The 23676-nt window shown below is 37.5% G+C and overlaps 1 protein-coding gene and 1 pseudogene across 3 annotated transcripts in view; one reads left to right on the top strand and one right to left on the bottom strand.

The window, feature by feature from the left end:
- Positions 1 to 23676, top strand: part of MAGT1 (magnesium transporter 1) — a 49171-nt gene that overhangs the window by 13700 nt on the left and 11795 nt on the right. Inside the window, exons 2-7 of one of the 2 annotated variants that reach the window (XM_086387291.1) lie at positions 2829 to 2998; positions 6846 to 6963; positions 17148 to 17288; positions 17986 to 18126; positions 18627 to 18716; positions 19361 to 19424. In XM_086387291.1, the coding sequence (XP_086243417.1) occupies positions 2829 to 2998; positions 6846 to 6963; positions 17148 to 17288; positions 17986 to 18126; positions 18627 to 18716; positions 19361 to 19424 (724 nt within the window). The remainder of the gene's footprint in view (positions 1 to 2828; positions 2999 to 6845; positions 6964 to 17147; positions 17289 to 17985; positions 18127 to 18626; positions 18717 to 19360; positions 19425 to 23676) is intronic. The other variant, XR_015158790.1, reaches the window with a different exon arrangement.
- LOC147340667 (heterogeneous nuclear ribonucleoprotein D-like pseudogene) lies at positions 1272 to 2123 on the bottom strand (annotated as a pseudogene). The gene has a single exon (XR_015158791.1). The product of XR_015158791.1 is annotated as a heterogeneous nuclear ribonucleoprotein D-like pseudogene (transcript).

Below are 23676 nucleotides of genomic sequence, written 5' to 3'. Positions count from 1 at the left end.
ACTTCTTTTTTATCTTTTCCCTTCTTACTACTTTTGCAAAGTTTGAACATAAAGGTAGAGGTGAGAGGAATGATAAATGAATATGATTTCATTTATTTCAAACTGAAATTCTCATTGACTAACCATGCTTCTCTTCCATTGCCTCATGATGACTGACTTATAAAAAAAAAAAAACTTAGCTTTCTTTGTATAGACATAAGTTTTCATTTCTCTGAGATGTATGTTTGGGAATGCAGTTGCTGGATTATATGGTTAGTTCCCTGATAGCTCAGTTGGTAAAGAATCCGCCTGCAATGCAGGAGACCCTGGTTCGATTCCTGGGTTGGGAAGATCCTCTGGAGAAGGCATAGGCTACCCACTCCAGTATTTTGGGGCTTCCCTTGTGGCTCAGTTGATAAAGAATCCATCTGCAATACGGGAGACCTGGGTTCGATCCCTGGGTTGGGATGATCCCTTGGAGAAGGAAATGGCTGCCCACTCCAGTATTCTGGCCTGGAGAAATCCATGGATTGTATAGTCCATGGGGTTGCAAAGAGTCGGACGTGACTGAACGACTTTCACTTTCACAGGTCACTTGCTTAATTTTTTAAAGAAACTGCCAAACTCTTTTTCAAAGACTGTACCATGGTATAGTCCTACCACCAATGTAGGAGAGACCCAGTTTCTCTACATCCTTGCCAGCATTTGGTATTGTGACTATATTTTATTTTAGTAACAGACATGTATTGATGGTTCATTGTGCCCTTAATTTGCATTTCAGTAATGACTGATGTTGAACATCTTTTTGTGTGTTTGTCATCTGTAGATCATCTTTGATGAAGTCTCTTGATGTCTTGTCTATTTTGTTTGCTTTTCTAAATTTTGATGGTTTTAAAATATATTCAAACTACTAATCTGTTTTAGGTGTGTAGTTTCAAAATATTTTCTCCCACTCTATTGCTTGTCTTCATATCCTCCTTACAGGGTCTTTCACAGAGCAAAAGTTTTTAATTTTGATGAGGTCCAGTTTATCATTTTTTTTCTTTTTTTTTTTTTTTCATGTAAGGAAGCATTTATTTGAGGTTTAACATGTAATCATACAAATAAAGTCTGTATAAACACAAATCCACAGAGTCATACCACAGATAGCAAAAGACAAAGTAAAAACAAAGAAAACTAATTGGCGGCTATATACAGTTGGACACAAATTGTGTCTTGTACACTAGAAAGTCTTTTACAAAATAATCATCTTAGATCAACAGAAGACCAATCTTCAATGTCCTCCTGCAAGATGGTTACTTTAGCAATCTCTTCCTGTTTTCTGCAGTGTCCCCTTTAATACGGCTGGTAATTGTTTTGGTGATTGCCACCCCCTCGGGATGCCTTGCCCTAAGTGCTCTGTTGGCCTCGGCCTCGACCCCTAGTACCACCTCGCCCACCAGCTGCTGCACCTCTTCCTCCCTTTTGTTGTTGCTGTTGCTGTGTATATACCTCTTTGGGTTGTGCAACTTTGATTTCACACTTCCCAGAACCAATTTGATGGTATCTGCTTTCTAACAATTTCTTTACTGGCTCCTCATCTGTATATGTAACAAAGCAAAATCCTCTTCTTTCATTTGTTTTTGTATCCATAGGAAGTTCAATATTTTCAATCTCTCCACAGGCTCCAAAATATTCTTTAATTTGTTCCTCCGAAGTATCTGGGCTCAATCCACCCACGAAAACCTTTTTTGGGGGTTCCTTCCCCTTTAAAGCTTTGGCCCTTTTAGAGTCTATCAATTTGCCATCCAGTTTGTGTTCTTTCAGTTCCAAAACCTTATCAACACTAGCAGCATCCTTGAAAAGCACAAATCCAAATCCTCGTGATCTTCCAGTAACAGGATCTGTTTTAATCGTGCAGTCCACAACTTCCCCAAATCAAGACAAATATTCAGTCAGATCTTTCTTGCTTGTATCCCAGCTCAAGCCTCCAATAAACATTTTACCGTCATCCTGCTGGTTCTTGCTCACGTTGATCTTGGATCCCTCGGCGAACTCCTCTATGTTGCTGTACTCGTTCATGTCTTCCATAGCAGTGGAGTGGTCGGCCGGAAGGTGCTGGCGCGCAGACCGAGTCGCAGCAGCGGCGGCGGCGGCGGAGCGTTGTATGGAGCTGGATTTAAAATGGCGGCGGAAGAGCAATTTTTTTTCTTTTTTGAATCATGCTTTTGTTGTCAGTCTAAGAGCTCTTTGCCTACTCATTGATCCTGAATATTTTCTCCTAATTTTTAATAATTTTCATTTTTACATTTAATTTTGTGATCCATTTTTAAATTAATTTTTGAATAAGTTGTGAAGTTCTGTTTGAGGTTCTTACTTTTGACTATGGATATCCAGTTGTTTCAGTACCGTTTATTGAAAAGGCTGAGTTGATCCTGCACCTTTGGCCATAATTGTGTAGGTCTGTTTCAAGGTCTTATTTCTGTTCCATTGATCTGTGTATCTATCCTTTTATTAGTATCACCCTGCCTTGCTTACTGAAGCTGTATAATAAGCCTTAAAATTAGATAGAGTAGCTCTTCCCACTTTGGAATCATTGGCCAATGAAAATTTTTATGATTTTATTTTATTTATTAGGAAATAAATCATGCACATACAAATATAGTATATGTTTAAATCTCATCATGAAATAATATAATTTTAAGAATAATTATCATCATCAGGCCCAAGTACCAAATTTAATTTTTAGTTCTCTTATATTTTTTGTGTACCTCTGCTTATTTTTCTTGATTTTCAGTTGCCTAGTTAAAAAATACTTTAAATTCCAAGTTGAGAGTATTAATGGCATTCTTTCTTTATCTTTTTTTTAGATGGTGTTGTCTGAAAAGGTTAGTCAACTGATGGAATGGACCAATAAAAGGCCTGTAATAAGAATGAATGGAGACAAGTTCCGTCGCCTTGTTAAAGCCCCACCGAGAAACTACTCCGTTATTGTCATGTTCACTGCTCTCCAACTTCATAGACAATGTGTCGTGTGCAAGTATGAACTTTCAACTACACTTTAAAAATTAAATAACTCAAAATATTTTAACCATTTTTCAATCCCAGAAGAATGAGATTAGTTCAGTGGGTACATAAACAATGAATGTGTATACCTTACTTAGTGTGTCTGTAGTAACACATAGTGTGCTGTGCTTAGTTGCTAAGTCATGTCCAACTCTTTGTGACCCCATGAATTGCAGCCCATCAGGCTCCCTTGTCCATGGGGATTCTCCAGGCAAGAATACTGGAGTGGGTTGCCATCCCCTTCTCACTAACATATAATAGTACTACTCTTTTATAGTCTTTTTTTAAAGGTTTTGTTTATTTATTTATTTTGGCTGCACTGGGTCTTCATTGCAGCATACCAGCTTTTCTCTATTTGTGGTGTGCAGGCTTGGTAGCCCTGCAGCATGTAGCATCTTAGTTCCTTGACCAGGAATTGAACCTGCCTCTCCTGCATTGGACGGGAGATTCTCAAGCACTGGACCACCAGGGAAGTCCCCAGTCTTTGTCCATATTAGTGGGGGAGGGACAAAAAGCAAGGATAAAGTATCATGGTAACCATCATAGAAATAACAGAAAATCTAAAAATCATAAATTGATATCAAGTTATATAAATGCATGTTGATAGCATTGATGTAGTACTTGTGTGCTCTTGTTTTATGACAACAGTCCCAGAAGTTAGGTAAAACAAATCTTTCGTTTTTGGAAGAAACAGTTTCCAGTTTTTTTAATGGTATACTGAAAGCTAGAGATATTTATTATCGCAATAATGGTGACTGCATCCAAAATTTGGAATTACAGGAGAACTTTTTAAGAAAACAAAGATTCATGATGTAGAGGTATTTCTTTTTTCTAGATTATTTTGTAGTAATTTTAAACCTTAGAAATGGAGACTAATCTCACTTAAACTTTCATCAAACAATGCTTAGTTGATTTGATTTTACTATTTCTGAATGCTTTTAGGAAAAAAGGTATTTCTTTAAACAAAAACATTATAGATAATTAAAAATAGTGGATACTAAAAAATAAAATAGCTTTTGCTTTTTGTTATTCATTTACTTATATTTTTAGATCATATGTGTGGTCTGGGAAATCACTTTATTTTTTTTTTTTTTTTTATTTCTTTTTTTTTTTTTTTTTTCTAATTTTATTTTATTTTTAATCTTTACATAATTGTATTAGTTTTGCCAAATATCAAAATGAATCCGCCACAGGTATACATGTGTTCCCCATCCCGAACCCTCCTCCCTCCTCCCTCCCCATACCAACCCTCTGGGCCGTCCAGTGCACCAGCCCCAAGCATCCAGCATCGTACATCGAACCTGGACTGGCAATGGGAAATCACTTTAAAGGAAATGATACAGCTACCCTGTGAAAAACTAGTAAAATCTTGGGAGGTTTTCCAAATTCTGGTAGCCTGAGCCCATGTGAAGAAATAGACAGCCTTCTTTCAGAATAGTGTGTTATGCTTCCCCAAGCCTTTATAACACTTCTTAAAGATTTCCTCCCCAGAGGTAGGAGATAGGCCAGATATTTGGTCCCAGAGTGCTGTTCTTCTTTTTCAGGGATGGGATTATGCTGAATATAAATGGAAAGTAGGTAGAAGAAGGAAAAAGAATAGTAAGTGTTAACTATGAATAAACTTAAACTCTGCAATTACTCATAATTCAGTCAGTTTACTTACTGGCAATCATGAGTATACAAAAATGTCAGAAAACAAAGTCCTTCATAATTATGCAAATTAATGGAATTCTTAATGTTTTTAATAGTATCTTTTTATAAGACCAAATTTTAAATTAGCTCGCATTTTCCTAAACTCATTCAAATAACTAAAATTAAGCAACAGTAATTAGTATAATACTATGTAGTTGGTGCTCTTAGGATGAGAAGTATAAGAGTGCTTGATCCCAGAGTGCTGTTCACTCTTATCATCTGGCTAGGGAAATGAGTTCCACATATGAAAATTTAGCTGTCAGTATGAGACAGTTTATGATTAAGTACTAAATGAATTGTGTACATAATAAATGCATAAAATTTCAGGAAGGACATATAACAGGAATGGTTAGGTTTGACCTAATAGAGAAGGTAGGACTTGTACTAGGGCTAGACAGATGGATCAGATTTACATGTCAGTAGGATATTCTGTTTAGAAGACATGATGTGTGGAAAGGTACAGAGATAGGAGTAAAGTGCTGGAATTAAGAGATCTTGTTTGAGATTGAGTAATACCAACCTAGACAGAGGCATTAGAAGGCAGAGACATTACTTTGCTAACAAGGGTCTGCTAGTCAAGGCTGTGGTTTTTCCAGTAGTCATGTGTGGATGTGAGAGTTGGACCATAAAGAAAGCTGAGCACCAAAGAATTGATGCTTTTGAACTGTAGTGTTGGAGAAGACTCTTGAGAGTCCCTTGGACTGCAAGGAGAGCCAACCAGTCCATCCTAAAGGAAATCAGTCCTGAATATTCACTGGAAGGACTGATGCTGAAGCTGAAATTCCAATACTTTGGCCACCTGATGCAAAGAACTGAGTCATTTGAAAAGACCCTGATGCTGGGAAAGATTGAAGGTGGGAGGAGAAGGGGATGACAGAAGGTGAGATGGTTGTATGGCATCACTGACTCAATGGACGTGAATTTGAGTTAACTCCAGGAGTTGGTGATAGACAGGGAGGCCTAGTGTGCTGCAGTCCATGGGGTCGCAAAGAGTTGGACATGACTGAGCGACTGAACTGACTGAAGGTTGTGTAAAAGCTAGATGCATTATTTGGAAATAGATGATAAAGAACCTTGAATAAGCAGTGAAAGAGCTTGGACATTGTGTTCTGAAGGTAATAAAAAAGCAACAGTGGTTTCTGAGAAGAGGAAGAGTATCAAAAAAGTAGTTATTTAGAAAGATTGATGTATATTGCAATGTTTAAGGATTGGAGGAGGAGAAAATAGAGTTAAGAATTTTAATATTCAAATGTCAGATATTAAAGATCTAACTTTAGGTGACAGCAATGAAAATAAATGTGGAGGGATAGAATTAAAAGATAATCACACCCTGAAGAAGGAAATGGCTACACACTCTGATGTCTTGCCTGGGTAATCTCATGGATAGAGGAGCCTGGCAGGCTACAGTCCATGCAGTCGCAAAGAGTCAGACATGACTTAGCGACTAAAACAACAAACAACAATTGGAAACTATAGAATAAACTTTAAGGTTTACTTCACAATCATGTAAATTCCATTTTGAGGGGGAAAGCTATTTTCTTGTCAATTAGAATTCACTGAAAATATTTTTTCTTATACTGTTACTCATCTCTTAATTTAATATTATGATCCCTATTTACACTCCTTAATCTTTCAGTTAACTTGTAGCTGTCATTGCCAGTTGTTAGTGTTACCGTATTTATGAAGTGAAAATGTATGATACTATTAAATTCAAATTTAAGATAAACCAAAAAAAGATAATCACAGATGAAAAAATGTCAGATCTTAGAACTAAAAGCATATGGGAAATCAGGGAAAAGTAAAATATAGCTTGAGCTTTCAACTAATCTCAATTCTTTGTCTTTGAACTCTTAGAAGTAATTTAGCCTATTAAAAATTGTAGCTAGATTTTTTTCCAGTGAATTTAGAAGGAGCTTTTTGATAAGAAACAGGCACAAAGTATGAAGCAGAGTCAGATAATCACTACGTCTTGTTGAAATCCCCAACTCTTGATATAAGATTTCTCTTATGCCAAAACAGTGGCAGTGTTTTCCAAGGTTTGTCCTAACCCTATCAACAGAGCCTGACTTGCACTAGATTGTTTTTAAAAATGTTTTATATGTTATCTTTACAAATCTAATTGCATCCAGGCAAGCTGATGAAGAATTCCAGATCCTTGCAAACTCCTGGCGATACTCCAGTGCATTTACCAACAGGATATTTTTTGCTATGGTGGATTTTGATGAAGGCTCTGATGTATTTCAGATGGTAAGCTATTTGGTTATTCTGTTAAATAGAAATTGGTAAACTATATATAATGTGGAATACCTCTTTTTCAACGGCTGCAAGAAGTTAAATAGGACTTGTCTTATGTAAGATCTAGAGTAGTTAGTGAAATAAAAGCTGAACTTAAGCTAAACATGAAATATGGTGGTCAATACTAACTTATTAGAATATGGAAATTGGGTAGAAATCATGTAAACTTATATATATATATTTTGTGGTAAAATATAATAAAAAAAAGTACCACTTTGTTTTTAAGTGAACAATTTATCAAGTAACTTTTTAATTCAGAACAAGAATCCCACTATTGTGTAATACTGTAGTTCTTGGTAAGTACCTGTCTTTAACCTCTTGTGGCTTGTCTTAGTGGAAAAGCTCCTTCTTTTTCAACATTTAACTTTTTCCTGTGCCCTATATCCTATACCTACTGGCTCTATCAATCATGACCTCTCTTACCGTTTTTTTTTTTTTTTTTAATTAAAACTATTCTTTGAGGAACTTATGGTTCACAGCAAAAATGAGAGGTAGATACAAAGGTTTTCTGTTATGTCTTATGCCCCTGCACATTAATAGCCTCTCCATTATCAACATCCCCCACCAGAATGGTATGTTTGTTACAGTTGGTGAACCTCCATTAACACATCGTAATCACCCAATGTGCATAGTTTATATTGTAGTTCACTCTTGGTCTTGTACATTCTGCTGATTTGGACAAAAGTATAGTGAGATGTATCCATCAATATGTATTCATAAACAGTATTTTCACTGCCCTAAAATTCTCTGTACTCTACTAATTCCTCCCTCCACACTAACCCTTGGTAATCACTGATCTTTTAGCTGTCTCCATAGTTTTGCCTTTTCCAGAATGTCATATACTTGGAATCATACAGTATGTAGACTTTTCAGATTGACTTCTTTCACTTGGTAATATGAATATAAAGTTCCTCCATGTCTTTTCATGGCTTGATAGCTCATTTCTTTTAAGAGCTAAATAATATCCCATTGTCTGGATATACGAGACCTTGTTTATTCTTTCATGTACTGAAGAAATCTTGATTGCTTCCAAGTTTTAGTAGTTATGAATAAAACTGTTATAAACACCTGTATGCAGGTTTTTATGCAGACACAAGTTTTAACTCCTTTGCATAAATACCAAGGAGCACAGTTGCTGGATCATATAGTATGTTAGGGCTTCCCTTGTAGCTCAGTTGGTAAAGAATCTGCCTGCAATGCAGGAGACCTGAGTTCAATTCCTGGGTTGGGAAGATCACCTGGAGAAGGAAATGGCAACCCACTCCACTATTCTTGCCCGGAGAATCCCATGGACAGGGGAACCTGGCAGGTTACATACAATTTATGGGGTCGCAAGAGTCGGACATGACTGAGCAACTAAGCACAGCACACACATAGTATGTTAAGTTTTGTAAGAAACTTCCAGACCATCTTCCAAATTGGCTGTACCATTTTGCATTCCCAAGAGCTGTGAATGAAAGTTCCTGTTGCTCCACTTCCTCCTTAGCACTTGGTGTTATCAGTGTTCTGCATTTTGACCATTCTAATTCCCAGGTAGCTCAGGTAGCTCATGCAGGAAACGTGGGTTTGATTCTTGGGTCAGGAAGATCCCCTGAAGAAGGGAATGGCAACCCATTCTAGTATTCTTGCCTGGGAAATCCCAGGGACAGTGGAGCCAGATAGGCTGCAGTCCATAGGATCGCAAAGTCGGACACGACTTAGCAACTAAAACAACAACAGTTGTGTAGCAGTATCTCATTGTTGTAATCTGCATTTCTTTGATGACATATAATGTGGAGTATCTTTTCAACTGCTCATTTGCCATCTCTGTATCTTCTTTGGTGAAATGTCTGTTAAGGTCTTAGGCCTATTATTTATTTATTTTTGGCTATGTTGGGTTTTCATTGCTAAACATGGACTTTCTCCAGTTGCAGTGAGTGGGGGCTATTCTCTAGTTGTGGTGTACAGGCTTCTCATTTGCAGTGGCTCCTGTTTTTGCAAAGCATGGAATCTAAGGCACTCAGGCTTCAGTAGTTGTGGTTGGAGGCCTCCAGAATGCAGTCTCAGTAGTTGTGGTGCACAGGGTTTGTTCTTCCATGACATGTGGAATCTTCTTGGACCAGGCATCAAACCTCTGTCCCCTGCTTTGGCAGGCAGATTCTTTACCACTGGACCACCAGGTGTCCCCCATTTTTAAAATTGGATTGTTTGATCCCCTTGTTGAGTTTTAAGTCTGTGCCTTGTCATCTCACTCTCTTACTTTTTGTCTTTTGCACAGCAAAAACATGTAAATTTAATGAAGTACAACTTATCAGTTATTTCTATCATACATTTTGTCTTTGATGTTGTATCTAAAAAATCATCACTATATCTGACGTCATCTAGATTTTCTACTATGTTATCTCTTAGGAACTTTATATTTTGTCTTTGTATTTTAAGGCCTTTGATCCATTTTGAGTTATTTTCTTTTTTCTATTTTTGACCATGCCTTGCAGCATGCGGGATCTTATTCCCCAACCAGGGATTCAACCCATGTCTTCTGCATTGGAAGCACAGAGTCCTAACCACTGGACTGCAAGGGAAGTCCCATTTTGAGTTATTTTTTGTGAACAGGACATGGTCTGTGTCTAGGTTTTGTGGGGGTTTTTTGTCTGTTTTTTTGCTCACGGATATCTAGTTATTTTAACACCATTTGTTAAAACTATACTTTCTCCACGTAATTGCTTTTTCTCTTTTGTTGACAATCATATGACTATATGTGGTTCTACTGCTGGGCTTTTTATTCTGTTCCTTTGGATACCACACTGTTTTGATTGTTGTTGTTCAGTTGCGAAGTCATGTCTCACTCTTTGCGACCCCATGAACTGCAGCACACCAGGCTTCCCTGTCTTCACTGTCTGCTGGAGTTTGCTCATTTCTGTCATTCATTTCACTTATATATAGGTACATACACACATACAATTGAATACATTGCTGCTATTATTTTGAACAAACTGTTATGTGTTAGTTAATTAAGAATAAGAAAAACAAGTTTTTATTTTACCTTCACTTATTCCCTCTTCAGTCCCTTTCTTTCTTTATGTAGATTCAAGTTTCCAACCTGCCTTATTTCCCTTCTCTCTAAAGAACTTCTTTTAACATTTCTTGCAAGGGATTGTTTGTCTGAAAGTCTTTATTTCTCCTTCACTTTTTTTTGGAAGAAGTTTATTTTTAAAATTTTTATCTGTGCTAGGTCTTCATTGCAGCACACAGGCTCTTTGTTGGGGTGTGCGGGCTTTCTCCAGTCGCAGTGTGAGAGGGCTTCTCTAGTTGTGGCACATGGGCTTTAGGGTGTGCAGGTTCAGTAGTTGCTGCACACAGGCTTAGTTGCCCCGCAGCATGTGGGATCTTAGTTTCCCAACTAGGGATTGAACCTGGATCCCATGCATTGGAACATGGATTCTTAATCACTGGCCCACCAGGGAAGTCCCTCTCTTTCACTTTTGAAGAATAATTTCACAGGGTATTTTTTTCTCTCAACACTTTAAATATTTCACTCCACTTTCTTCCTGTTTGCATGGTTTCTGAAAAGAAGTTGGATGTAATTCTTATCTCTCTTACTTTATGGGTAAAGCATTTTATTCCTCTGACTTCTTTAAGAGTTTTTTCTTTGAGTTAAATTATATGCATGGGTATGTTATTGGCATTTATCTACTACTTATTCTTAGAGCTTCCTGAATCTGTGATTTAGAGTCTGATGTTACTTTGGGAAATTTCTCTGTCATTAATATTTCTTCTGTTCCTTTCTCTTTCTTCTAGTATTCCCATTATGTATATGTTACACCTTTTGTATACCCACAGTCCCTGGATATTCTGTTTTGTTTGTTTTTTGTCTTTGTTCTCTTTATTTTTCAGTTTTCAAGGATTGTATTGATAAATCCTCTAGCTCAGAGATTCCTCAGCCATGTCCTGTATACTGAGTCCATCAAAGGCATTCTTCATTTCTGTTACAGTGGTTTTCATCTCTGGTATTTCTTTTGTGGTTGTTTTTAGGATTTCCATCTCTCTTATGTTATTCATCTGTTTTTGCTTGCTATCTACTTTATCCTTCAGCCCTAGGGTTGCTTGACAGCCCTTCTTAGAGTATACTTACTATGGACAGAGCCAGTATCTTGTAGCTATTAGTGCTAAGCACATAATAGATGTTCAAGTAAATATCAAACGAATGGCTTAATGTTCCATTTTACAGTATGTTACTGTGCTGGTCATATTTTAGTCTCACACAGTGCCATAAATCAAAATCAGTGTATTCATAAAACATGCTGCAACCTAAAAGATTAGTGCATTTAGGCTTTTTTAGACCAAAGGAAACAGTTTTTAGAGTTTAAGAAATTGCTTTCTCATTCTCTACTATTCAAGCAAGGATTGTTTTGGAAATTAAAAATTGTAATTTCATTTATCTTACCAAGATACACATAAAGTTTTCTTCTACATCAAATACCTTTTAATATCAATGTCCATTTTAGAGCTATATTTAGAGTTAGTGGTATAAGGATGGTAGTGTGTCCATCTGTGGAATAAATTCGAATCTTTCTCCAAAGAATATTGTTATATGCCACAGCATACAAAAGCCATGCATGGATAAAAAGTGATAACCTACCAAAAACCGTACATCTTATTTTGGCTCTTTAACATCTAAGGATTGTCAAAGCCTATAAGATTTAAAAACAAATTTTAATTGTGAGAAAATATGTGTGTGTGCATGCTAAGTTGCTTTAGTCATGTCTGGCTCTTTGTGATCCTGTGGACTGTAGCCATCAGGCTCCTCTGTCCACAGGATTCACCAGGCAAGAATACTGGAGTGGGTTGCCATGTCCTCCAGGGGATCTTCCCAACCCAGAGATTGAACTTGCATCTCTTGTATCTCTGGTATTGGCAGGCAGGTTCTTTACCACTAATGCTGAAATGTACTATCTTAACCATTCTTGAATATAGTTCAGTAGTGTTTAGTACATTCACATTTCTGCATAACCAATCTCCAGAACTCTTTTCACCTTGTACAATGAAACGGAAACTCTTTATACATCACATAACTCTTTATTCCCTCTTCCCCCAGCCCTTGGAAACTTATCATTCTGCTTTCTATCTCAGTGAACTTTACTGTTGTCAGTACCTCATATAAGTGGAATCATACATACTTGTCTTTTTGTGACTGTCTTATTTCACTTAGTGTACTGTTCTCAAAGTTGATTCATGTTGTTGCATGCATCCAAATTTTCTTGCTTTTGGGACTTTCCTGTTGTGTCCCAGGGACTTCCCCAGTGGCTAAGACTCCATACCCCCAACACAGGGAGACTGAGTTTGATCCCTGGTTGGTAAAGTAGATCTCACATGCCACAACTAAAACCCAGAGCAGCCAAATAAGTAAATAAATATTAAATTTTTTTCCCTTGCTTTGAAAGGCTGAATAAAGTTGCATTGTATGCATATACCACATTTTATTTTTTCATTCATCTGTTGATGGGCACTTGGGTTGCTTCCACCTTTTGGCTATTGTGAATAATGCTGCTATTAACATAGGTATGCAGCTATCTCCTCAAGACCCTGCTTTTAGTTCTTTTAGATTTAAACCCACAAGTGGAATTCCTAGATCATATGGTAGTTCTATTTTTCATTTTTGTAGTAACATTCATATTGTTTTCCATAGCAGCTGCACCATTTTGCATTATTTTTTATTTTTTGATAGTAGTTATCCTAATGAGTGTGAGATGGTGTCTCATTGTGGTTTTGATTTGTAATTCTTTAATGATTAGATGTAGAATATCTTTTCATGTGCTTGTTGGCAATTTGTATATCTTTTTTGAGAAATGTCTATCCATATCCTTTGCCCAGTTAAAAAAAATATATTTGTTTATTTTTAGTTATGATGGGTCTTCATTGCTTTGTGTGGGCTTTCTCTAGTTGCGGTGAATGGGGGCTACTCTTTGTTGTGGTGTGTGGATTTCTCATTGTGGTACTTCTCGTTGCACAGCACAGGCTCTAGGCACATGGGCTTTAGTAGTTGTAGCACATGGGCTCAGTAGTTGTGGCTCCCAGGTTCTAGAGCACTGGCTCAATAGTTTTGGCTCATGGGCTTAGTTGCTCCATGGCATGTGGAACTTCCCAGATCAGGAATCAAACCTGTGTTCCCTGCATTACAAGGCAAATTCTTATCTACTGTGCCACCAGGGAAGTCCCTTTGCCCAACTTTTTTTTTTCTTGTGCCCAGTTTTTAGTAAATGTGTTTTTTAGTTGTAGTTCTTTATGTTGTCTCAATATTAGCCCCTTATCAGATATATTATTTTTTTCCCATTGCTTTTTCACTGTTGATTGTGTCTATAGACTACAAGATACTTTTAAAGAGCTGATTTGGTGTAAAGATGTTATACTAGTAATGATGGAAATACAAATTATAATAATGGTGTTATTATATAAATTATATAGTATATAAATATTGTTATATAATTATATAAGTTAAATTATATATATTATATACATTATTACAATATTTACCCATTAGATCAACTTTTGGCAAGAATGTGAGGAAACATACCTTCCTGTGTTGCTGGGTAGGAGTGTAAATTGGTACAGCCACTTTTGAAGGCATGTTGGCTCTATCCATCTTCATTTAAAATGTTTCTGCTCTATGAACTAATTATTCCATTTCTAGAGAAGCATTCTTACATATATACAGGAAAATGTGTACATGACTATTTCTTAAAACATCCTTTTTAATTGGGAAAAAAGGAAAAAACTAAATTGCCAACAATAGCATAATTACTTAATAAACTATGAGAGCATATACCAGCCTCAACATACACACACACACACACACACACACACACACACACACACACACACATATATATGCTGTGCTTAGTCACACAGTCGTGTCCAACTCTTTGTGACCCCATGGACTGTAGCCCTCCAGGCTTCTCTGTCCATGGGGATTCTCCAGGCAAGAATGTTGGAGTGGGTTGCCATGCCCTCCTCCAGGGGATCTTCCCAACCCAGGGATTGAACCCAGGTCTCCTGCATTGTAGGTGGATCCTTTACCATCTGGGCCACTCATATTATATGGGGCTTCCCTGGTGTGTGTGTGTGTGTGTGTGTGTATACTGTTATGGATAGATCTCTCAAACACGGTTGAATAAAAAAAGCAAAATGAAATGCAGAATATTTCAGTTAATGTGATACCATTTTTGTTAAATAAGGCAGACACAAAACAATATTATGTTTTCTGTTGGTATATACACATCTATGTGAATAAGTTCAGAAAGGTCTATAAATGGTAATAGTGGCTGGCAGAATGGACTGGAGTTGGTCCCTATAACCCTGTAATTTTTTGTTTTTAATTTTGTACAGGAAATGGATTTCATATATTACATAGTTCTTTTAGACACACATGTATATATGTATATTTTAAATCCAAAGGTGGTATAGTAGTCCCCACTTATCTACAGGGGATACATTCTAAGACTCTGAAACTGCAAATAGTACTGAACCCTATATGTAACTATATTTTTTCCTATATATACATATGTACATACCTATCTATGATAAAGTTTAACTTATAAATTAAGCACAGTAAGAGTAGCAATAATAATAACAAAATAGAAGAATTAAAACAGTATAGGCTCAGATGGTAAAGAAGGGGCCTGCACTGCAAGAGACCCAGGTTTGATCCCTTGGTTGGGAAAATCCCCTGGAGAAGGGAATGACAACCTACGCCAGTATTCTTGCCTGGGAAATCCCAAGGACAGAGGAGCCTGATGGTCTACAGTCCATGGGTTCGTAAAGAGTCTGGATGACTGAGCGACTAACAGATTCACTGTAATGAAAGTTATGTGAGTGTGGTCTCTCTCACAATATCTTATTATACAAATTTATCTTTTCTATCTTGATTAAGCACTTGTCACTTACCGTAATTTTTGCAGTCGAACAGCAAAGTTAGCAGATTTCTTTTCCTTTACAATTTCACAAAGATAGCGACCTCAGCAAGTGATTTTTTTTTCTGTCCTTATTGAGAGCTTTCATCTTTCCACTTAAAGGAAGCACTTTATGACTTCTCTTTGGCATATCTCATTGCCAACATCACTACTTTTGTGTTTTGGGGCATTATTAAGTAAAATAAGGGTTACTTGAATACAAGCATTGTGATATCACAACAGTTGATCTGAAAACCAAGACAGCTACTAAGTGTCTAATGGGTGGGATATGCTGGACAAAGGGATCATTCACATCCTGGGTAAGATGGTGAGAGATTTCATCACACTGCTCAGAACAGCTGCAATTTAAAATTTTTGAATTGTTTATTTCTGGAATTCTCCACGTAGTATTTTCAGACTGCAGTTGACCACGGGTAACTTAAACTTTAGAAAGTGAAACTGTGGACAAGTGGGGACTACCATATAAATAAACTACTATTGAAGAGTTTGGCCTAAAATTTGGGAAGCACTTTGGCGGCATGAACACTATTCAGGACTTAGTTTTGCAGACTCAAACTGATTTAACAGTGTAGCCAGAATTTATCTAGCTCTGCAGACTTTGTGTACACTCGCCAAACCATAAAAATCCATGGACATTGGTAACCAAAGAGCTAATTTTTAAATTCACTAATTCAGCATCTTTTACTGACAAGAAGGCCAAACTAATCATATACCTAATTGGTATACCCTCTCCCCTTATAGGAAAGTCTAAAAAAACTACTTTTATAAGGGTTACTCTTAAGTATAGAATCAAAACAAGGGAGTGGGTTATTTTATTGGTTGATGTCTTTAAAGTGAAAGTGAAGTCGCTCAGTCGTATCCGACTCTTTGCGACCCCATGGACTGTAGCCTACCAGGCTCCTCGTCTATGGGATTCTCCAGGCAAGAGTACTGGAGTGGGTTGCCATTTCCTTCTTCAGGGGATCTTCCCAACCCAGGGATCAAACCTGGGTCTCCCGCATTGGAGGCAGACGCTTTAACCTCTGAGCCACCAGGGAAGCCCAAAATATTTCTTTGAGCCCCTTTTTTCTGGGGGGGGGCAAGAATACTGGAGTGGGTTGCCATTCCCTTCTCCAGGAGATCTTCTCAATCCAGGGATTGAACCTGGGTCTCCCACGCTGTAGGCAGACGCTTTACCGTCTGAGCCACCAGGGAAGTCTTTAAGTTATAGTTATTTTATAGAAGCCAATCTCTGTTACAGGGTTACCTGCTGAGGGTACCTGAATGCTTGCATCTGTTGGTGAACATCTTTTCCCTGGACTTAACATTTTCTATTTTTTACAAGTATTATCACATCAGGAAAGTTACAATGCAAATGAGTAGGTCATAGATTCTTTACCTTAGCAATTCCAGTGTTATCTTAAGAATACCATGGTCTCATGACAGAGAAATGTTACGCTTATCACTAAATACTTATGAACCTTTTAGAATTGACTATTTCTGCCAATTGGTTACCATTTTGTATTTGTTTTCCCTACAATAGAGTACTCTCTTACTCCAGTCTTCTTTCCTCCACATTGAGAATGTGCTCTATTTGAAGCTTACCTAAGCTGCTGCTGCTGCTGCTAAGTTGCTTTAGTGGTGTCCGACTCTGTGCAACCCCATAGACGGCAGCCCACCAGGCTCCCCCCGTCCCTGGGATTCTCCAGGCAAGAATACTGGAGTGGGTTGCCATTTCCTTCTCCAATGCATGAAAGTGAAAAGTGAAAGTGAAGTCGCTCAGTCATGTCCAACTCTTTGCGACCCCATGAACTGCAGCCTACCAGGCTTCTCCATCCATGGGATTTTCCGGGCAAGAATACTGGAGTGGGGTGCCATTGCCTTCTCCTATTACCTAAGCTACATGAGACAATTTTGGTTCTCATAAATGTATTCTTTTTTTTGCATAATCTCTGAACAGACTAAAGTAATTGTGGTATGGGAAATTTTCCATTTTAAAGGAGTAAAATGTAGGTTTCTTAGCTAGGAATTTATATTTCACAAGCAGCCTTGGGTTTGACTCTTGGATTACTTACCACTTTGCTTAGATGAATCACTTAACCCACCTAAACCTGGGCTTATTTGTCTTTGTAAAATGCCTAAATTTCAAGATATTTGCTGTTAAGATTATTTTTTGGTAATCTGTATTCTCGTGGACTACTTTTTATTCAGCTAAACATGAATTCAGCTCCAACTTTCATCAACTTTCCTGCAAAAGGGAAGCCCAAACGGGGTGATACATATGAGTTGCAGGTGCGTGGATTTTCAGCTGAGCAGATTGCCCGGTGGATTGCTGACAGAACTGATGTCAATGTAAGTTTCCTTGCTTTGTAGAAAGTTACTTTGTCATTATCTACTTATTCTTCTGGGAGGTCCTAATTGGTCTCGTCCTCATATCACTGAGATGGTGATAGTTTGTCAGTCCCTTTATAAGTAGCATTTAACAGAATCATCCTGATGAGTGACATTAAAACATGCTCTATTACTTAGTCAATTCAGCATGGAAACCACTCTTTTGTCCTCACTAAATCCATGGAGTATCTAGTTGTACTTGGCAAATACTTCTTAATCTAAAAGATGTATATGTGTGCTCAGTTGCTTCAGTCATGTCCAACTCTTTGCAACACCATGGACTGTAGCCCACCAGGCTCCCCTGCCCATGGGATTCTCCAGGCAGGAATACTGGAGTGGGTTGCCGTTTCCTCCTCCAGGGGATCTTTACAACCCAGGGATCAAACCTTTGTCTCCTGCATCTCCTGCCTTGGCAGGTAGATTCTTTACCACTGGGAAGTCCCTAAAAGATGTTATGTTGTGGTTAAAAAGAATATTGCATCCATACCATTTTAGGATACGTTATAGGCTATTTTAATTAGGATGAAAAGAAAAAGTGTGATTTTTTTCATGAAAGTAACCACACTGATTTTGATTGTTTTCATTTCAAATTATTTTGATCTATATACTTAATGAATAAATTTCATACTTTAAAATGTTTTTCTCTCCTTTTCATTAGATTAGAGTAATTAGACCCCCTAATTATGCTGGTCCCCTTATGTTGGGATTGCTTTTGGCTGTTATTGGTGGACTTGTGTATCTTCGAAGGAGCAATATGGAATTTCTCTTTAATAAAACTGGATGGGCTTTTGCCGCTCTGGTGAGTGAATGTTGGAAGAAAAATTGTTTAGATAAAACTCCTAATATTACATTGTTAGGTGGCATTTTGTTTCTTTCTTACCTGTGGTAAAAGATTTTATATATTGATATTTTTATTTTATACCTTAAAATCAGTTTGTTTCCTCCATTATCTCATTAGTATGGCAAGAGCTTGAAGGAACTCCTTGTACCTAGTTTTTATTCAATCTGAAAGACTGTCAACCCTATGAAAATCTCCATTTTTTTAATTCTTCTAAAAGGCTTTTCAGTATTCAATTTTAAACTTGTATCAGTTTATTTGTAATTTTAAAACAGTGCTTTCCTTTCAAAGTAAATATTGATTCTTGTGATCCTTATGATGAAATATAAGCTTTTTTGTCATTTATGGAAAAATTTTTTTTCATGTAATACTTGAGAGGATATGCTTTTCATATACCTGTTAATTTAATTAAAGTGGGACCATACAATATTATGAGTATTTCATTATTTTTTGTTTCCTAGTGTTTTGTGCTTGCTATGACATCTGGTCAAATGTGGAACCATATAAGAGGACCACCATATGCTCATAAGAATCCCCACACAGGACATGTGGTAAGGGAAGTCCAGGATTTCTTTACATTATATACCAAAGTTAACCTTAATGATTAATATCCTGTTAGATCAGTGCTAGTATATGAAGGAACTCAATTTAGTTTTGACTTTTAAATTGCTCTGTATTAATAATGAACTTCGATTGCTAAAAAGACTATGCCATACTCTCAAAAGGGGGACTTTTTTTTTTTAAATCCCTTTTGAGTAAGCTGGCTAAGAATGAAAGTCAGTCTTCAACTAAATAGAATAATTGATCAAGTACTTGACCATTTACTGTTTCTAGGCACTGTACTAGGTATTATTAGATAGAGTGATAAGAAAAATGTAGTCCCTGTTTTCATGGAGTTTATATTATTTTACCTCATGGTCTTGTACACTAAAATACTAGTTTTCTCATTGGTTGAAAACATAGTATAAGTATAGTGAATAAGTACAAATAAATATAAGTATGAATAAATAATAAATAACACAGAAATAGCATTTATTTTAGTCAGACTTTTTACAGGTGAATTCTACAGATCCAATGTTTACATACATCAGATGAATTAATAATTTCATAATGTTTAAAAATAGCCAATTTTAGGATTACATTATCAAATTTTAACATTTATTTAAAGATTAAATTTTGTCTTTTTTTCCCTCAGAATTATATCCATGGAAGCAGCCAAGCTCAATTTGTAGCTGAAACACACATTGTTCTTCTGTTCAGTATCCTCTTTATAATAAGTTCTTGGTGCCACATTTTAATTTGTCTATTTTCTCACATTCCAGTATTTTCTCTGTAACATTTGGTTGAGGCTGCTGTCTTATTAATGCAAGTCATAATATCTTTGGAATTATATTACTGTATCACTTGCCATAGCCCGATCAACTGAAGACCTCTAGGGACAAACTTGCAGTCTGATAAAGCCAATGATCTAATAAAGATCATTGCTACATGGGGGACTATAAATCAGAGGAACCATGTGATTTCTTACCTATGGAAAGGTAGAGTTGTTAATAGGACTTAAGGAAAGACAGTGCTTAGATGAAATGTAAATGAAGCAATGTTTTGATGAGCTCAAAGCAAAGCCAGGCTAGGTGTAAAGAGGTCAGTGTCAAGTCTGGACTGAAGTGGATCCAGGATTTTGTTTCCTGGAAACTACAAAGTTCAGATAAATGTACAGTTTGTTTTCAGAAACTCCTTTTTTGAAGCTCTGTCACTTTGGTTCTGAATTGAGGCTACTTAGAAATTGTACTTGTAGATCAAGTGACTTAAATCCTCCAGGTAAGAATGGAGTATTTCCTTCTTACTTATGTAGTTTGAATCAGTTTATGATTTTAGATTACAGTGTTCCTCATTGAGTAGGAAAGCAGTAGTTACTCAAAGATGGAGTTTGTTTTGACATTTACAGCTTCAGCATGTCCTAGGGAGAAATATTATTTCCTGTGAACTGTGCAGCTACTTTATATGTGTGTTTTCCCGTCCTCTGTCCCATAGGACAGATTTTTACTTTTTCACATCTGAAAATAGATGTCTCTGTAAGCTGCAAGGGTAGATAATAGTGATATCAGATAGGTAAGAGTATACATTTCTTAGTATTACTGAGCATAGTTTACCTACCTGAATGCATAAGCAGTGACTCTGTGAAACAAATCAACAAGGTAAACAGATATAATGTTCTTTTAGGTTGTGCTTCTCAGGCAAGGAGTCCTGATATTGACATATTGGAATCAGTTGTAGCCCAGACAGTTAGAGAATCTGCCCAGTGACTTGATGGTAATGTCATTTGCCCTGCTTTGTGTCATCTGGATGATTTAGAGGAATTCCATTTTTTGTAGTTACAGACACACTTTTCATACAGTTTAGTTTTTTAGTGTATTATAAGCGTTTACTAAATTGTATGGCCTTCATAGTTATGAAAATGCATGAGAATTACAGAAAAATAAGAAAATATAAGCAAGGAAAAGGAAAATAGTCACCATTATTAAATGTCCTCCAGGGGATCTTCCCAACCCAGGAATGAAACCCAGGTCTCTTGCATTATGGGCAGATTCTTTACTATCTGAGCCACCAGGGAAGTCCATAATGGATATGTCATAATTCAATTATTCTCTATTGGTGAATATTGCAAAAAATATTTTCTTACACATAAAAATAATTGATGGACTTCCCTGGCAGTTCAGTGGTTAAGACTCTATGCTTCCATTGCAGGGGGCACAAGCTCCATCCCTGACCAGGAAACTAAGATCCCACATACTTCACAGCACAGCCACCCCCCAACAGAGGGTAGGGAAATACATATGTGCCAGAAATACATATGTACTCTGCTACCCCTGGCAAGTCCTAATTATTGTTATGTATTATTTTTTAAAACTGCTCTTTCAGTAGGAAAATAAATTGTTTAAATATAGTTTGGACAATAATAATCAAAGTAACTTAAGCATTTCTTTAGAATTCTGTAATTATGCTTCATTTTATACAAATATCTTTGTCTTTATCATCTATGATACACTTTATTTTACTGGCTCTTTTATTTTTTTTTGAAGTATCATTGATTTACAATATTGTGTTGGTTTCAGGTATACAGATAGTGATTCAGGTTTTTTTAGGTTTTATTCCATTATAGGTTATTACAGGATATTGAATATAATAAATCCTTGTTGCTTATCTATTTTACATAGTAGTTTGTATTTGTTAATCGTGTACCCCTAATTTGTCCTTCCCTCCCTCTCCCCTTTCATAATCAAGTTTGTTTTCTATGCCTATGAGCTTGTTTCTGTTTTGTACGTGGATTTATATATATATTATGTACCATGCTCATGTTTAGTTGCTCAGTTGTTTGTGACTCTTTTTGTGACCCCACGGACTATAGCCCACCAGGTTCCTCTGTCCATGGGATTCTCCAGGCAGGAATACTGGATTGGGTAGTTATTCCCTTCTCCAGAGGATCTTCTTGATCCAGAGATTAAACCTGGATCTCCTGCATTGCAGGCAGATTCTTTACTATCTGAGCCACCAGGGAAGCCCTTTTTATGTATATATGTATGTGTGTGTATATATATATGTATTCATATATGTGCATATACTCCCCTCCCCCACATTTTGTGATTTTGATGTCCTGTTTTACATCTTCATGCTTATCCTTTTACTGTTTATTATAGTTATAATCACTTTTACAATTTTTAAATTGTTTTTTAAATCTATATACTGGTTTATTTAAGTGATCTTAAATCCTTCTATATATTTGCCTTTCTTAATGTGACTTTTTCCCTTTCCCATATATACTTTCTTCTTTTCTATTTAGAGAAGATATGTCAATATTTCTTTTAGGGTAGGTTTAGTATTGCTGAATTCTTTTAGTTTTCACTTGTCTGAGAAATTGTTTCTCTCTCCTTCTATTCTAAATGATAATCTTGCTGAGTATAGTACCCTAGGTTTCAGGTTTTTCCCTCACAGGACTTTGAATATATCATCCCACTCCCTTCTAGCAGTGTTTCTACAAAGAAATCAGCTGATAGCCTTATTGGCATTCTCTTGTAACTGACTCTCTTTTTCCCTCTTGCTGCCTTTAGAATCCTCTCTTTATCTAGTTCCTTGTTATAATGATCTGCATTTCTATCCATCATCTTTCTTAAATCAGTTCTTGTTATTACCACCTTTTTGAACTCGGGGTCTAGTAGACTGGTGAGCTCTATTTCATTATTTTTTCTTTCAGGGGATTTCTGCTGTTCTTTAATTGGAAGTAGTTCCTCTGCCCTGTGTTTTTTTTTTTTTGGCCGCACTTGCTGCATGCAGGATCTTAGTTCCCTGGCTAAGGATCAAACCTGTGCCCCCTGAAGTAGAAATTTGAAGTCTTAACTATTGGACTTTGCCTTTTCATTTTACTTATCTTTCTCTGTCTCTATGACTTTAGGAGAAAAAATTATCTACTATGATGTTAAAGGGGTGTTTTTAAGTGGGAGCGTCCCTGTGCAGACTGTGTATGTCCAGTGTTTCTGCTGCAAGGTAGTTTTGGTATGGACGCCAGCCACGTCTTCCCTCAGGGTGTGCTGGCGATTGTCCCCTTGATAGGGGATGTGATTGGTGTTGGAGTATCTGGAGCCTGTGCTAGACTGAGGCGGAGCTTCCTCCCTGCTCTGTGGTTGTCACTGTCCTGTCAGGGATAGGGTCTGCTGCTCAGTTGTTGGAGTAGAAGCCCTGAAGGTCAGGTTTAGTCAGGCTCTATTGCCCTTGAATGCATGCCCTGCCCCAAAAGAGGTGATTGCTGAAGTAAGTGAGGCCTGTGCAGTCACAGAGGACTTATATGCTGTCTGTGTAAGTGTCTATGGTTCCACTCAGAAGCAGCACAAGGTTGTGTCCCTTTGTTGTGTTTGTCCCAGATCTAGTACAAGGCTGTGGTGAGGAATAGGCTGGGGACTGGGGCATTGTGGCTGCAGGAATTGAGATGGCTGCACTGCCACAAGAGATCTGGGCTGCCTCTGTGGCAGTCTTCTCCCAGGACCTGTCTGTCTCAGATCAAGGGCTAAGCTGTGGTGTGGAGTGGGTGGAGGCTGAGCGCAGCTGGGATAGAACCACTGTGTACACCCAGACCATACCCCAGGCCCTCCAGTCTGTCCTACATGAGTCCTGTCCCTGAGTCTCTCTGCCTGGTATTTCAGCACTTAGCTGCTGCCTGTTCTTGTAGCACCACCCCAGGCAACCTGATATGTCTCTGTATAGTTAGACCGAGTCTTTGCTCAGGTCTCACGCCAGGCTGTGGTGTGGAATGAACAGCCAGGGTCTTCTCCGCCCCTTCAGTTTGGAGTCGTGGTGAGGTGACAGCCAGCAGTGCAAGGCTCTGTCCACTCTGCCATCATGTGTGTGCTCCGTGCAAGTAGAGTCTAGGCTCCTCTCGCCCTTTTGTCTGTCCCAGTGGATTTCTGAGAAGGCAAGGTCTGGGATACTCAGACTGTGGCTCCACATGATCGCTCCCCAGAG

Source organism: Bos grunniens, chromosome X, assembly GCF_055505025.1.
Source record: "Bos grunniens cultivar Pamir isolate PY7600 chromosome X, Bosgru_T2T1.0, whole genome shotgun sequence".
Taxonomy (NCBI): Eukaryota; Metazoa; Chordata; class Mammalia; order Artiodactyla; family Bovidae; genus Bos; species Bos grunniens.
Note: the sequence above shows the minus strand (reverse complement) of the source record. Positions and strands in the feature narration are given on the sequence as shown.